Raw genomic sequence first — 17,105 nt, 5'->3', positions numbered from 1 at the left:
AGTGGCGTACACAGTGTGTCAGTTCCGTTAAGACTGCTTGTCTGAAATTCCAATCTGGAATGCAATCTCGTGCCGAACTGCGGCGTTACTATCACTTAAGTTTCAATAATAGTTGCGTAGCAGATCAAAGAGCTAGTATGGCTGCCGCGAATGTAAGTACGTGTCTGACACTCGTCGAAAATTGACAGTGTAGCAGCGACGCAACATCAAATGTTGTGTTAACATTTGTGTTTACAGGAGAGAACCCTCAGAATTCGACCCCTGCATCGGCAGGCAGATTCCTAGCCGGTTCTCCACGACAACGCCCAGCCTGCAAGGTAATGATTGCGCACGAGCTTTTGGCCAGCAAACGAATCATAGTCGTGGATTAGCCGCTATATTCGCTGGATTTTGCTCCAGCTGATTTCTGGACGTTCCCCAAATTGATAATGGTAATGAAAGACACCGTTACGATGCTGTTAAGGGGATTGAAGAAAATGGTACAGCAGTACAAAATGCAGTTCCAAAAGAGGATTGCAGTGACTGTTTGAAAAATCTTCTAAAACAATTTCAGCTGTTTTGATTCAGGGGGAGGTTGTTCTGAATAAATAAAATGATTTTGTGAACATAATCCATGACATACTTTTCATAGCCACACTGTAACCGCACCGCGACTTGTCTTTCTCTTGAGCCTCGGTCGCTACCCCTTGGCGACGGCTGTCACCTATCCTCCACCTACACGGAAGCACTTTTTGTGCGAGCCTTGCCGATACTGAAAGAGGCCTGGCCGTCGTGCCTTCCATGGCGCTGGTGATGCACTGAAGCCTTGTCAGTTACTGCCCACAGTGGTCCAGTGCTGCCACCAAGTTATGACCGCTTCAGCTCTGTACGCCAGACTGTACTTCGCTCTGACAACACGAGACTCCTTGCCTCGCCGTGTAAAGCAATCGGAGAGTAGCCTACATGCGTGCCCTATGGAGCATCAAGAAAACATGGGCAATGATGGCGCAACTGCTGGGCAGAGTGGGAAACTGCTAATTGTTGGAACAACGATAAAAGAAAAGGGAGTGAGACAGCCATGCCACGCTAGTTGCGAATACCATACTACAGGTTCTTTCACAATGTTTTGACGATTTCATATTTACATAACACACAAACTACTCGTGAAGCTATGTTGGACATTTTAGACAAGGTACAACAATTACAAGGTGTGATTCAGAAGTTTCAATACTGATTAATTTCTGAGTAGGGCAACGCGCGCGGACTAGTTTCGCCGGGTGAGGGAGTTAATGGGGGGTCTCAGGGAACGAACTGACGCTACGGTAGTTGCCTCCGGAACCCTGGAGAGGGCGCATCGCTTGCAGCGTGAGTGCGTGTCATTGACTTCGGTCGAATAGTGGGAGAGGTGGAAATGGAGCAGCACTCGGAGCTGCTTAATGCCATTAAGTTTTGTGTGCGACTGAACAAAACCGCCACGGAGACTCTCGGTGTGATTCAAGAGGCCTTTAAGGAAGAATCCATGTCCCATGCAATGGTTTTTTATGTGGCACAAATGTTTCAGATATGGCCATGGGAATGTTGAAGACAATGACCGCTCTGGGAGGCCATCATCAAGCCGAACGGATCAAAATGTGGAGAGAGTGACGGAACTTTTAGACAATGACCTTCATCTTTGTATGAGTGCTCCGCCGCTTGAGGGATCAAATCAGCCGTGTCCGCCCGGCGATCAAGGGCTATTGGATTCTCCACCACGACAACGCGCCCGCTCACACGTCGCGTGCCGCCGCCAAAGTTTTGGCCCAGTTCAACGAGACAATACTCCCGCAGCCACCCTACAGCCCCGACTTGGCTCCAAGTGACTTTTTCCTCTTCCTCCGAATGAAGACAGGCCTAAAATGGAAGCGATTCGACTCTATCGATGCCATCCAGCAGGCTTCGACGAGAGCCCTTGACAGCATGACGCCCGCGGCTTTACAGAAGGGCTACGAACAGTGGAAGAGGCGCTGGCAGCGCTGTGTTCATGCTGAAGGATCATATTTTGAAGAATTTTAGTGCGCTGTACATAAATGTCCAATAAATTTCTAGTTCTGAGTTAAGTATAGAAACTTTTGAATCACACCCTGTACATCGGTTAAAAGAAGAACGTTCTCGGCTACACAATACTCTATGCGTTCCATCCAGTTTTTGAACACATCTTTTTAGCTGCTTGAGCAAATTGGAAATTTAACAGTGAATTGATCTTTTAACTGTTTCAAACTCCTCGGCCGATAGGAGTACATTCTTGCATTCAAACATTGATATAGGTAAAAGTCTGGTTCCTTTAAATAAGGCGAGTGAGGCGACCATTCGACAACCGGACCACTTGGAAGGTCTTATTGGATATTCGGCATGTTGCGCCTTCTTGTTTCAACCAGGTTTTCGTAACGAACGACAAGGGCGTGTCTTCATACTGCTAAGCATACATTCGATGTTTTCGGTAGTTTGTATGGCTTTCCAAGGGCCGGTTGACTTTCGATTCGATGCACTAGCAGTTGCACGGAAGTTTCTCACCTAGCTCACTATTGCTCCACGAGCAAGAATGGGATATCGCGGCTGAATCTTGAAATGCTTACGAAAGGCACGTCGTACGCGCTTGGCACATTCGCTGGAGCGCTCCACAACGTAAGCACGATGTCGCTTCAACCAGTAGGACACGATTACTGACCTGTATATGGTACGAAACTTGACACTCCTCACCACTAATAGACGGCGCCACCGTAGCTATATCTTGTTTCTACAGCACCCCGTCTTCAGGCCACGAGTGGCCTACAGGGACCATCCGACTGCCGTGTCATCCTCAGCGGAGGATGCGTTTAGGAGGGGCGTGGGGCCAGCACACCGCTATACCGGTCGTTATGATGGTATTCTTGACCGAAGCCGCTACTATTCGGTCGAGTAGCTCCTCTATTGGCATCACGAGGCTGGGTGCACCTCGAAAAATGGCAACACCGCATGGTGGCTGGAGACTCACCCATCCAAGTGCCGGCCACGCCCAACAGCGCTTAACTTCGGTGATCTCACGGGAACCGGTGTATCCACTTTTTTTCTAATGAACCGCTGCAGGAGCAGGACGACGGGTAGGGCAGGGGTCGACACCCGAAGCCTGGCCATCCCGCCGCCACGCCCAAGCAACGTGTTCGAGTTCGAGGATCGAAGGATCAGGAAGAGGATGGAGTGGGTTTGTCGATGCTGTTCTTTTTATTTATTTATTTATTTAATTTTTATAACATTTTTTGTGTATTATTGATTTATTTTTGGTTCATTACAAAGAAAGATCCTACAACTGCCGTAGCCGTGCATCCGAGTCGTCTTCTCGTCTGTTGGGAGGGGTTCCCCCCTATTCCGTCCGTAGAGGATCAATATGCTCCAGGATTCTTCTTCATTTTCAGCGTCTCATACCCGGAACGCCCCAGTGAGCAGGAGGATCCGCAAATAATGAACCTAAATAATTTGCGAAACGAGTTCTGTACTTCGGGTGGCGGCTGAAAGCTGCATGTGTCGTCATCAATAGGGACCAAAAGTCGAGTGTGCCTTTGGGAGCATCGCAAAATATGTAGTAAACGGCCATGCCTTTTAGCCAGTTAACGGCGTTCGTTCTGGTTGATGGAAAGTATACGACGTCGGGGCGCAATACGTCATCAGGGGAGATAGACTCCGGCAATCGCCGCAAGAGTAATGCCAGCATGCGCTGCGTCAGTAGCCAGCACTCGCTGGTCGCGGCACACGTCAGACGGTGTGCATCCGAGTCAGCGACTGAGCATGTCGGACACAAGGGGTCGTCCGTCAGATGTATGGAATGTAACCTCTGACGAGTAGCGAACTTCCCATTCACAACTACGTACCACAATGAACGCACCGTCGTAGGTAGAAATGGCGTGTGTACCGCTCGCCACACCGTGTTCCAGGCAACTTCAGGGTGTCTGTGGGTGACCGTATTTACAGGTTGCCGCTGCTGATAGAGGCGATAATAGTCTTTTGTGCTGGGCTTCCGTGTCGTCGGAAGTTCTGAACGTAAGTAGCTGAAGTCAACAAAGAAGTCTCTGATGTGGGTGAGTGCCGGTGAAATGTGTCCTACAGAAACCGGGGGATGCAGAGAGTGTGGTGCCACTTCCGCTATCAGGATGCCCGTCAGAGTGGCGTGGGCAGAGGTCCACGTGCGACGCATAGTGTTGAGATAAAGCGATCGCGCACGGTTATATACGTGAATTAAACCGATACCGCCCGCCCGCTGCGGCAGTGTCAGGGTGGCGTATCGGACTTTAAAAACCAGACCGGTGCTTACGAAATGTCCATATGCTGCTTGAAATCTGTCGGCCATCGTAGTTGTCAAGGGAAGGATATGCGCAATATAGTTCAGTTTTGAGACAAGATAGGTGTTGACATAACGTGTTCTGAGGAGCATATCCAAGCGACGCAGTTTGTTGTCCTGCAGCAGAGCACGTGTCTGGTGTAGGAGCCGGCGGTACGTAGCCGCCGCCGTGCGGCGGACATTGCTATAGAATTGCACTCCTAAACACTTGAGTACGGGCACCTTGTCAAAGGGCACCGCCGTTGTGTGGGAAATCCCCCCTCCGACATCCATGTATTTTGTCTTCTTCACGTTGATGACGCTCCCGGCGACCGCCCCATACTGGCGTAGCCACTGTAGCGCCATATGCATTTCATCCTCTGATCTGGCCAGGAACACCACGTCATCGGCGAATGCACCACAACAAAAGGTCACGTCCCGCAAGGAGATACCAGTTAATCGCTGCCGTAGACCATGTAAAGCTGGTTCAAGTGCTGCAGCAAATAATATGCCCGACAGGGGGCACCCTTGTCGCACTGACCGTCCAACAACAATGTGACCAGACTGATAACCGTTGACCATCATGCGGGAGCGCGCTCCGTGGACCAGTCGAAGGACCACCTGTGCAGACTCCGGGGAGAGGCCCATGCGATGCAAAACTGCGCGTAAGAAGCCGTGATCGACGCGGTCGAATGCGTGGTCAAAATCTACGGCAACAAGGGCGCCTCGTATTTTGCAGGCCGCCGTCAAAGCAATTACGTCGCGGTATGCTCCTAACGCCGTATGAATGTTGCTGACACCACCTAAACATGTCTGATCGGTGTGGATGGCTTTCCCGATAGCGGTGTGGAGACAGGCGCGGAGGATACGGGCGAAGATCTTGTAGTCGTTGTTGAGGAGTGTGAGTGGGCGAAAATCCTGCCACCTACAACCACCATTCGGTTTCGGAACTGGAATCAAGATGCCTTCTGTGAATTCTGTGGGGACAGTGAAATCAGGGCGGATCAGGTCTTGAAACATTTGGAGCCACTTGTCACCCATAAGGTGGTAAAAAGTGCGGTAGAATTCCAGGGGTAAACCGTCCGGTCCAGGCGACTTGTTCGGTGCTCCACGTGCCAAGGCCGATGTCAGCTCGTCGGGTGTAATGGGCAACAGCAGACTATCATCGGGTGCCACGTCCCGAGGGGCGGGAAAATCGTGCAACAGCCCGTCATAGTCACGTACATTTCGCGGATCTTCCATGTACAAGGTCCCATAGTGTCTGGCGAACGTGTACGCGATGTCCGCTTGTGTCACTGCGCGCCCGCCGTCCTCCGTGTTTACCGCCGTAATGAGCTGACGTTTGCGGTGGCGCCTCTCGCGCACAATGTGATACACTGACGCTGTTTCGTGGGGGATACAGTCTTGCACTCGCGCACGGATGCGGACACCGTCTAGCTGCTCTGTCCTGATGCGAAGTAGACGAGCTTTGATGCGTTGTACGGACATCTGACGTTCAGGAGACGGCGGTTGCGTCGCCAGCTCACGTAACGCTGTGTAGTAAAATTCCGATGTTGCCCTTTGCCAGTTCGATCTGTCACGCCCGTAGGCCATCAAGGTCTTTCGGAGGGCAGGTTTGACACATCCCAGCCACCACAGCAACGTGGAAGCATACATAGGCAGGCGCCTGATACATCGACGCCACGTGTCAGTGACTGCTCGCCGACACTCTTCCTCGCGAAGGAGGGAGACGTTCAGCGTCCACGGGCCCCTGCTGCGTCTTGTGAGTTGTCGGGGCAAGGTGACAGTGCAGATGTACGCGAGATGGTCCGTGAAGGCCGTCGGCCAGAGTTCTGCATCACGGGTTGCTGTGCGGAGGGCACGCGAGACGTATATCCGGTCCAGACGACTGGCAGAATGGCTGGTAAAGTGCGTATGTCCACTCTGGGTCCCATGATGTAAGAGCCATGTGTCGTGGAGCGCGAGGTCACGTATCAATGCTTGTAGAGCGGGGCATGGGACGTAATGCGGTATCTGGTCCTCGGGCCGCAGAACACTGTTAAAATCGCCGCCCACTATGTAATGGTCCATATTTCTTTGCAAAAGTGGGGCTACCTCCTCCGAATAGAAGACATGCCTGTCACCACGGTGCGAATTACCGGAGGGAGCGTAGACGTTAATGAGGCGCACTGCGCCAAGTGTGAGTGCGATGCCTCGCCCGTTCGGCAAGTACGTCGCGTCCGTCGCGTCTATGCCATCTCGAAGAAGGATGGCCGTTCCTCCTGCGCCATCACCTACGGGTAGGCTGTACGTGGTGTAGCCATATAGGTCTAAACACAGCTCGGGACGGACCTCCTGGAGAAGGGCAATGTCCAAGTCTGCCGCTCTGATCATGTCGTGTAACATGCGGGTCTTGACAGTGGAGTGGACACCATTTACGTTGACTGTTCCCACACGGTACGACTGAGACATATCAAGTGGCGGAGGCAGTGTACCGGTGCAATCCCACAGCGATTTCACACACCACACACCACACAGCCATCCACCTGCATGCTGTGCATTACTGTGCCGTAGGAGTCCCTGACTGGAAGAGCCCTCCGGGCTCATTGTCAGCCATGGGCTCTGGTGGAGATATCGATGTTTGCTGTGCATCATCTGCCTCCATATCGTCTGCCCAATCACCAAGAGACGATTGTGATGTCATTGGGGGCTGGATGCTTTCACAGGAGCCCACATTTTGGGAGTCGACGCAGTGCGCCTCGTTTTCTGGGCCACCAGATTTAGGAGACTGTTCCTTGTCTTCAGGCACCTTCTGGTGAATGATGCCACTGGAGTCCGTTGCAATTGTGGGCGAGTCAACGAAGTCGATGTCTTCCGCCGGCTTCACATTCCTGTCCTGTTCGTCAGCTGACAATCGCCTCTTCTTGTGTCGCTTGGGTGATTTTTGCTTTCGGGTCCGAGATTCGACATCCACTGGAGGGCGGGGCTCGACACAGTCTCGGTCGCTAGGAACCCCTGTGTCTGATCCCGACAGTGACGGTGGTTGGGTGCCCACGACGCTGTGGTGGGCGGAGGCTATAGGAACCTCTGCACCGTTGGGCTGCGGCGTCGTCGACGGCGCTGACTCTCCAACGGAGCTGGCAGCGGCTTGAGGAGGTTGCAGGTTTTGATCATCCATCACATCATGTCGTGCCGCCTCCACATATGTTAGCGGGAGAGAGGTCATAGTGGATCGTTGGGGAAGTTCATTGCGGGGTACCTGAACGAGGCGGCGCTGCAGACACTCAGTTCTAACATGGCCCTCCTGGCCGCAGCCCGAGCAGGTCCTCGGTTGTCCATCATATATAACAATTGCGCGGCAGCCACCAACGAAAACATACGATGGAACGTGCTTCTTAAGTTCTATGCGCACTTGTCGTACCCCGTTAAGGACAGGGTACGTTTCGAATGTGTTCCATTTCTCCTCTGTGTGGCTCAGAACTGTGCCGTATGGCCGCAGCGCATCAACGACTAGGTTGGCAGGAACTTCGAACGGTAGTTCAAAGATGCGCACGGTACGCACCCCCAGACCAGCATGGTCAACTCCTACCACGCTCACGTTACCGTCTGCGTGACAGAAGCGAAAGCCGTTTGCAGATCGTTGGAGTAATCTGTCGCAGGTCGCTTCGTCAATCAGTTTGAGGTACACTGTGCTGGTTACAATAGACAGATGAATTCCTATCAGTTCTTGTGGTTCGATGTCCATGATGTCTCGTAGAAACCGTTCAATTTCATGGGCCTTCGGTCTCGTGTACGATGCGTTGAACGTTAGTTTGATTGTAGCTTTTCGATATGAGAACGCCATGTCGGGTCGGTACAGGTACTATACGGCAAGACAACGACGCGACCGCGCGCTAGCGGGTAAACAACAACACCTGCGGAGCACTGCCCGGCGCGCCGAGCCCGTCCGCACGGTAACACGGCTGAAAGCCGACTGTGTCTTCATACTGCTAAGCATACATTCGATGTTTTCGGTAGTTTGTATGGCTTTCCAAGGGCCGGTTGACTTTCTATTCGATGCACTAGCAGTTGCACGGAAGTTTCTCACCTAGCTCACTATTGCTCCACGAGCAAGAATGGGATATCGCGGCTGAATCTTGAAATGCTTACGAAAGGCACGTCGTACGCGCTCGGCACATTCGCCGGAGCGCTCCACAACGTAAGCACGATGTCGCTTCAACCAGTGTGACACGATTACTGACCTGTATATGGTACGAAACTTGACACTCCTCACCACTAATAGACGGCGCCACCGTAGCTATAGCTTGTTTCTACAGCACTCCGTCTTCAGGCCACGAGTGGCCTACAGGGACCATCCGACTGCCGTGTCATCCTCAGCGGAGGATGCGTTTAGGAGGGGCGTGGGGCCAGCACACCGCTATACCGGTCGTTATGATGGTAGTCTTGACCGAAGCCGCTACTATTCGGTCGAGTAGCTCCTCTATTGGCATCACGAGGCTGGGTGCACCTCGAAAAATGGCAACACCGCATGGTGGCTGGAGACTCACCCATCCAAGTGCCGGCCACGCCCAACAGCGCTTAATTTCGGTGATCTCACGGGAACCGTTGTATCCACTTCGGCAAGGCCGTTGCCTGTTTCTAGAGCGCGTTATTAAAATTTTAAATCTTTAAAACATCGTGAAATGCCCTATCATCTAGAATGACTTCAAAAATAATGGTAAACACGTTCAGTCCGCTTAATTTGATATTAAAACATTTTTTCCTTTTGAATTCTAATAATATGATTAACCTGATCTCGTGTGTAGGAACGGTATTGACTACAAGTCATCTTAGTGAATTACAGTCCATAACAAAATAACGTGGACCCAAAGTATCCACAGCGGAGACGAGAAGATTTTTTTCCCGTGGGAAGCCTTCCATTTCGCCTCTGACACTTGTGGAAAGCTAGAAAATGCACAAAATGCTGCAGACGTTTTTGACAGTAATGAGGTTATAAACTAAATGGCTTTGTCGTTATTTTTGTACTATGTCGATAATCATGGAGTGTTAGAAACTGCTTGTGTGTTTCTGCACGATACAAGTGTTTCTACTAGGAATCTCATACAGTGTTTAATTTTTTTCATTACTCTCAAAATACAAGAATTTCTATTCAGAGAGGTTGATGAAGCTCCAATGAAACTCTGTACGGGCTGCTTCACGAATTAGAAAGTTTTTTAAGAACTGTCTGTATCCACAGTCAAACATAAAATTTAAGAAAATACAAATGTATTTTGCAGCCATAATAGATGCTCACTTGTTAACAATTTTTTTATAGTTATGAAAGTAAATATTGTTATTAACATAGCTCTGCTTCTTGATAACCTTCTTACTCACAGCATAATGTGCATGTTGTCTCCTAACTTACTCAAAGTTTTGAATCGCGCTCTCTATAAACTATGGTATTATGAAACGATGCAACACGCAACCGTTGTCGTTCACAATAAAACCACGCACACTTTTTGTCCTGTCAAGCTTATCGTTTATTGATGTATACGTATTGCATGAATCAGTCTTCCGCCAATTGGTATCATCCTTATGTCATCGTAAATTTAAATTAAGAACGATAAAGCTTACTATATATATGTATTGAAGGATGGTTAACACTTCACAAAAACACGTATATGGAAACTTAATCGTTCTTATCTCCTTACAGAATGAATCCAAGCCCATTCGTACGGAACTCCTTCTGGACCATTGTCCTCGGGACGACAGCAAACTGGTTGACAGTCTGCGCCATCAACCAGGGCTCCATGCAGAAGTTCCTGTCGGTGCCCAATCTGCGTAGCGCCAGGATGTAAGTACTGCCCTCTAAATTAATGACTCAGCAATTCAGTTAATCACAGGTTTAGAACCTGTAGTGCCTGTCCATAAGGAATAAACGATTCTCTGTAGCCACACATCACACTATTTTTTATGATTTCACTGTAGGTAATGACTGATTTGTAGGAAAACGGTTACAACAACCTAAATCATTTAAGGATGATGAACACTAGTTTCGTTTCACAGATTAAAAAATGCCAACCATTGAACGACATTGTCAACCGACATCTAATAATCAGCTATACACTTCGACTAACTGCATCTCCTTTGTCTTCATGAGCTCACTCATATTTTTTAGCCGCGCGGGGTAACTGTGCAGTCTAGGGCGCCATGTCATGGTCCGCACGGCACCACCCCGTCGAACCTTCGAGTCCTCTCTCGGGCATGGGTGTGTGTATTGCATTAGTGTAAGTTAGTTTAAGTTGGAATCAGTAGTGGTAAGCCTAGGGACTGATAACCACAAATCTGCAAAATGTTTTTGAACATGTTGAGTTAATATTGAAGGTAACATATCCGTGAAGAATGAATTAGAGAGCTGTCGTGAGGATTGTGGAATACTCTTGAGGTGCTCGGTTTTTTTAATAGATTTCGCGAGTGTACCGTGAATATCACGCAGCATATAAAACATCAAATCTCCGACAACGCTGCGGCTGGAAAAAGATCCTGCAATAACGCGACCAAGTAACTACGACTGAAGAGAATTGTTGAACGTGAAATAAGTGCAAAACGTCCGCAAACTGCTGCAGATTTCAATGCTGGGCCATCAACAAGTGTCTGAGTGCGAACCATTCGACGAAAACACATTCATACTCGTGTGCCCTTGATGACTGCACAACACAGATCTTTACGCCTCGCCGGGGCTGATCAACACCCGATATTGGACTGTTGATGACTGGAAATATGTTGCCTAGTCGGACGAGTCTCGTCTCAAATTGTATCTAGCGGATGGACATATACATCTATAGAGACAACCTCATGGTTCGGTGGACGCGGCATGTCAGCTGTGGACTGTTCAAGCTGGTGGAGGGTCTGTAATGGTATGGGCCGTGTGCAATTGGAGTGATATGGGACCCATGATACGTCTAGATACGACTCCGACAGGTGACACGCAAGCAAGCGTCCTATCTGATCACCTGCAACCATTCATGTCCATTGTGCATTCCGACGGACTTGGACAATTCCAGCAGTACAATGCGACACCCCATACGTCCAGAATTGCTACAGAGTGGCTCCAGGAACACTCTTCTGAGATTAAACTTTTCCGCTGGCCACCAAACTCGCCAGACATTAACATTGCTGAACTTGTTTGGGATGCCTTGCAACGTACTGTTAAGAAGTGTTCTCCACCCCCTCTTACTCTTACGAATTTATGGTCTAACCTGCAGGATTCATGGTGTCGGTTCCCACCAACACTGCTTCAGACATTAGTCGCGTCCATGCCACGTCGTGTTGCGGTACTTCTGCATGTTCATGGTGGCGCTATACGTTATTAGGCAGGGTACCAGTTTCTGTGGCTCTTGAGTGTGTAATCGTAAGGAATCATAAACATACCAAATAATGTTTTTTTTGTTTCCAGCAGATCGCTGGAAATGATTGCAACGAGGTTTATTGAATAAGAGCTTACATCAACAGTAATTTATTTGTAGGATGATCGCGTAGAGAAAGGCATTTTCCCTGCTATGATATGTTTTATTTCCAGTGTTGATTTCCGATCAGCTCCGTTATTTAATGCCTTATTTTGCAGCTGCTTGTTTGGTTTCGGTGGAGGCATAATCACAATGAAAGCGATCAGCGTGTTCACTGGCCTGCTAATATATGCAACGTACCACAACTGTGACCCTATATCGGCAAAGGTAAGTAGCTAGTTAGGAATTTCTCTTTATGTTTTTAATCATAACCCTTCGGTCGTTATGATATGGTAACCATGCATGGAGATACGTGCCAAAAAATATGGGATTTTCCATCTTCCGGTAATACCTACAAAAGCAAATTACAGAAATGTTACATAAAACGAAGCGTAACAAAAATTCGCAAAAAATAATGTGAAGACAATTACTAGGGCTCACTACGTTCTTTTTTAAAATTTTGTATTACAACCTGCACCAGACGCCCCATTAGGTGGATTTTCAGGCGATGTGACGACATCTGAAAGTAAAGAATTTTCGTCTCGCACTGTAGTACTGACGTCTTCAACGGAAAATACGGAGTGCTGCAGTGAGAACAGTTAGTTCAAAATATGGTGTCCACTAGGAGACTGAGAACGAAAGACGCAGAAAATGAATTTCATCCGTTGAAGACTCATTGCTTGGTTACGAAACAGAGAATTCAGTGATGACAGTTCCATTATACGTTTCTAATCTAACGATTAAATCACTTCCGGCTTATTCAGTCCCAAATATCTCGTTCCAGCCATACTTCATCAATCATCTATGCATCGCTTCACGGTGTTTCGGTTTGCAGTTAAACAGTGTCTACATCATTCTTGTGCTGTCAGTTCTTGCCACATACTCCTACAATTTGTTGTTTATTACTTCTCGTAATGCTGAAATATCTTTAGTCCTTTCTCAGTCCGCTCAGTACCGTATCTTGCGCCACGCTTCTAGCCTATGCTCGTCTGCTATGTACTTCTGGCGTTCTTTTTATCTTGGTGTTCCAGTGTAGCACCAATATTTATCGGTTTGTACGTAAGCGAGTCTGATTGTGAAATGCATTACGTGAGCGGGACGTGTACATAGGGAAGACTTAATGGAATGCGACCTTTTATATTTCCGACAGTTACACAAATATAAACAGAATACGAGCGTCTGGAAAGTTCCAGAGTAGTATTTCTCACTGCGAGTTATAGAGTACTGCTCCCTTTCATATTGTTGCACGACTTCTTCAGTTCCTAAAACAGTTACAAGTTTTTCAAATCTTTGTTTCAGAAAGAAGACGGTAACGCCATTATGTATGTGTAAGAGGTTACAGCTCCAATTATCTTCAGAATGTAGCTCTCACAGATTTGACAATCAAGTTCTACTATTGCATTCGCTATTTATCTGTTATTTTTTAAGTTTGCCTGTCGAGGGGCCTCCCTGCCAGTGACGCCAAACGCTCAGTTCCTTTTCCCCATTTCATCAAGAGCAGACGGCCTGGATACATCGCTTCGACTTGAGTGTGTTAGCTGGATATTGAGACTTTGTTTTACTTACGACGGGAATTCGGCTGCACACCTACGCTCTAAACTCAGCCAAAGTTATGTATTCAGTTACGTACTTCTATTTTTGCCCATAGTAAACTTGTAAAATCTACAACCAGTACCGAAGTGCGTTGTCTCACCTGCTCCTACTCGCATCCTTCATTCGGCCTGTTTTGCAGATCACAGGAGAAGACCCACGTGTCGCCTTCCAGGCGGGATACAAAAAACTCATATCGCTTGGCATTTGTGGAGTTAACAGCACCAACTCCATTCACCGCCACAGTCTAGCATCATGGCTGGAGGATCTGAGATTGGTCAAATAATGATCGAAACCGGTTAGCATCGAAATAAACGTGTCTGCAGTGGATACTGTTTATAACCTATTTTTATGATAAGATTATCGTGATCTACAGAAGCATTCAATGTCAAATGTTTAGAAAGAAATGAGAGCTACCCTTGTACTGCTTCTATGACATACAGACCAACAGGTAACTACCAAAATATGTATCGAGAGCCCGTTCGGTCTTGAGCTTATACGGTGTAACCACGATTACAAAACTGTTGCCTTAGTTGTACCTAAGGTTTCACTGACGCATACGCTATTGGGAGTGGCAGTAGTGACTTAGTTGATTTGTTGATTAGGCCTCAGTAATATCATGTATTTCTGAAAACATCAGCCTAGACTGGAGTGTGTGCCTTGGTGCTGCAGGCGATATCGAGGCCGGACCAGCTGCTGCCCTACTACGTGATGCAGGTCTCCACGGCTGTGCCTGGACTGCCCGGTCTCTTTGTCGCTGGTATTTTCAGCGCAGCCCTAAGGTAAGAATCAGTTATGTACCATTTCATCACATAAGGTAGCAAACAAATTGCGGTTTTCTTAGTAGTGAGTACGCAGAAAGTTATCTTGGAGGGACAGTCATCGAACTGTGTTGAAATGGTTGCTGATAATGTTGTTTATTAATGACATGGCAGACAGTAGTAATAGTAGTCACAGCCCAGACCCTTCCCAGTGTGGAACTGCCAAAGCTGCTGAGTGCTACCTTTCTGTAATTTATCCCACACTCGGATATGTGCATACGAATGACACGCACGCGTGCACGACCAGCAGCCCCATACAAAACGATTGTCTGCCTACTGAGATTGGATTCGAAAGATGTATGGAACATTTAGCAGAGTGATCAACAAAGAAACTTAGGATTTTAGATGCTTTAACGTATGAGAGAGTCTCATTCGCACTGGAACTAAAAAAAAGATATAAAAATAAAAGTACTACCATATATATAAGTAACTGCTAGTTCCAGTGGTTTGTGGCAGCGGAGAATCATAAGCAGTTTAAGAAAGTTAAGTGTAAATAATATAGCGCAGAAAAAACTGCAGAATGCCAGAAACTGCCAAGTGCAAATGTGAAATGAAGCCATTCGTCATTAACCGCTGCTGTAAAGGAGGCAAGGAGCGGAATATATAAGGAAACACCAATAACCACGTGAGATGCATTATAAATAAAAGCAAAACGCGTCTGGGGTAATTCTTTTTAAGTAGACTGCAGTCAGCTCAAACCTACAGTAACAGAGTTTAACAGCTGCTGCGGAAGATGGCCACACAAACAAACGTATTAGTAGTACCTTATGATCAGTATCTCGGTGAGTCCCAAATAGAGTCAACTCATACAAATACGTGAGTGTAATAATTAGTGAGGGTGTGAAATGATATGGTGACCTAGGCTTTGTCGTAGGTAAGGCAAGTGGAAAACTGGCTCTTAATAGGTAACGGGGAAAATATATTGAAGGGCAATTCTAATATCCGTCTTGGCTCTAACACAGTCACTGTAGTATGTAGCATTCTACCAACACTAGAATAGAGCTCAAGTGTGTGGGTCTCATACCGAATATTGCCAGTACGGTATCTTGAACGTACACAAAGAATGACAGCATTAACGGTCACGGGATTGCTTCATCCATTGGAGAGCGTGACGGAGATGCTGAAAAACCTCAACTGACAGACCGATGAGGAAAGTCGCCAACTATTGCAACGTCTCATTTTCTAACCATGCCTGCAAATTACGACTGGGTCGTGTTTCTGGGGGAAGGAGGCTTGCTTCAGCCTGGAGTTGCTGGGCCTGGTTATTCACTAATGTGACTCGTCTACAAGGTTGATGTTAAGGGTGAGTATTTCCCCAGTGACGGTCGTCGTTTCTCATACCCGTTACAGAAAAAGAGCTTGATTTCCTGCTGCGAGGCAAAAGAACATGGCCAATGGGAATGCCTACATTCTGCACCCGATTCTGATTGGTTGAAAGGCTTATATGTACACTCCTGGAAATGGAAAAAAGAACACATTGACACCGGTGTGTCAGACCCACCATACATGCTCCGGACACTGCGAGAGGGCTGTACAAGCAATGATCACACGCACGGCACCAGGAACCGCGGTGTTGGTCGTCGAATGGCGCTAGCTGCGCAGCATTTGTGCACCGCCGCCGTTAGTGTCAGCCAGTTTGCCGTGGCATACGGAGCTCCATCGCAGTCTTTAACACTGGTAGCATGCCGCGACAGCGTGGACGTGAACCGTATGTGCAGTTGACGGACTTTGAGCGAGGGCGTATAGTGGGCATGCGGGAGGCCGGGTGGACGTACCGCCGAATTGCTCAACACGTGGGGCGTGAGGTCTCCACAGTACATCGATGTTGTCGCCAGTGGTCGGCGGAAGGTGCACGTGCCCGTCGACCTGGGACCGGACTGCAGCGACGCACGGATGCACGCCAAGACCGTAGGATCCTACGCAGTGCCGTAGGGGACTGCACCGCCACTTCCCAGCAAATTAGGGACACTGTTGCTCCTGGGGTATCGGCGAGGACCATTCGCAACCGTCTCCATGAAGCTGGGCTACAGTCCCGCACACCGTTAGGCCGTCTTCTGCTCACGCCCCAACATCGTGCAGCCCGCCTCCAGTGGTGTCGCGACAGGCGTGAATGGAGGGACGAATGGAGACGTGTCGTCTTCAGCGATGAGAGTCGCTTCTGCCTTGGTGCCAATGATGGTCGTATGCGTGTTTGGCGCCGTGCAGGTGAGCGCCACAATCAGGACTGCATACGACCGAGGCACACAGGGCCAACACCCGGCATCATGGTGTGGGGAGCGATCTCCTACACTGGCCGTACACCACTGGTGATCGTCGAGGAGACACTGAATAGTGCACGGTACATCCAAACCATCATCGAACCCATCGTTCTACCATTCCTAGACCGGCAAGGGAACTTGCTGTTCCAACAGGACAATGCACGTCCGCATGTATCCCGTGCCACCCAACGTGCTCTAGAAGGTATAAGTCAACTACCCTGGCCAGCAAGATCTCCGGATCTGTCCCCCATTGATCATGTTTGGGACTGGATGAAGCGTCGTCTCACGTGGTCTGCACGTCCAGCACGAACGCTGGTCCAACTGAGGCGCCAGGTGGAAATGGCATGGCAAGCCGTTCCACAGGACTACATCCAGCATCTCTACGATCGTCTCCATGGGAGAATAGCAGCCTGCATTGCTGCGAAAGGTGGATATACACTGTACTAGTGGCGACATTGTGCATGCTCTGTTGCCTGTGTCTATGTGCCTGTGGTTCTGTCAGTGTGATCATGTGATGTATCTGACCCCAGGAATGTGTCAATAAAGTTTCCCCTTCCTGGGACAATGAATTCACGGTGTTCTTATTTCAATTTCCAGGAGTGTATATTAAATTGCAGTCTTTGGTTTGGTTTCCCCACAACCTTATCTGTGTGATCATTACGGTTTA

At 48.6% G+C, this 17,105-nt stretch overlaps 1 protein-coding gene across 1 annotated transcript in view; it reads left to right on the top strand.

The window, feature by feature from the left end:
• Positions 1 to 17,105, top strand: part of LOC124612844 (sodium-coupled monocarboxylate transporter 2-like) — a 104,993-nt gene that overhangs the window by 50,014 nt on the left and 37,874 nt on the right. Inside the window, exons 7-9 of the mRNA XM_047141273.1 lie at positions 9,978 to 10,118; positions 11,889 to 11,997; positions 14,032 to 14,141. Coding sequence (XP_046997229.1) covers positions 9,978 to 10,118; positions 11,889 to 11,997; positions 14,032 to 14,141 — 360 coding nt within the window. The remainder of the gene's footprint in view (positions 1 to 9,977; positions 10,119 to 11,888; positions 11,998 to 14,031; positions 14,142 to 17,105) is intronic.

This window comes from Schistocerca americana, chromosome 4 (genome assembly GCF_021461395.2).
Source record: "Schistocerca americana isolate TAMUIC-IGC-003095 chromosome 4, iqSchAmer2.1, whole genome shotgun sequence".
Lineage (NCBI taxonomy): Eukaryota > Metazoa > Arthropoda > Insecta > Orthoptera > Acrididae > Schistocerca > Schistocerca americana.
The sequence above is the reverse complement of the archived record's forward strand: the minus strand, read 5'-3'. Positions and strand labels throughout refer to the sequence as shown.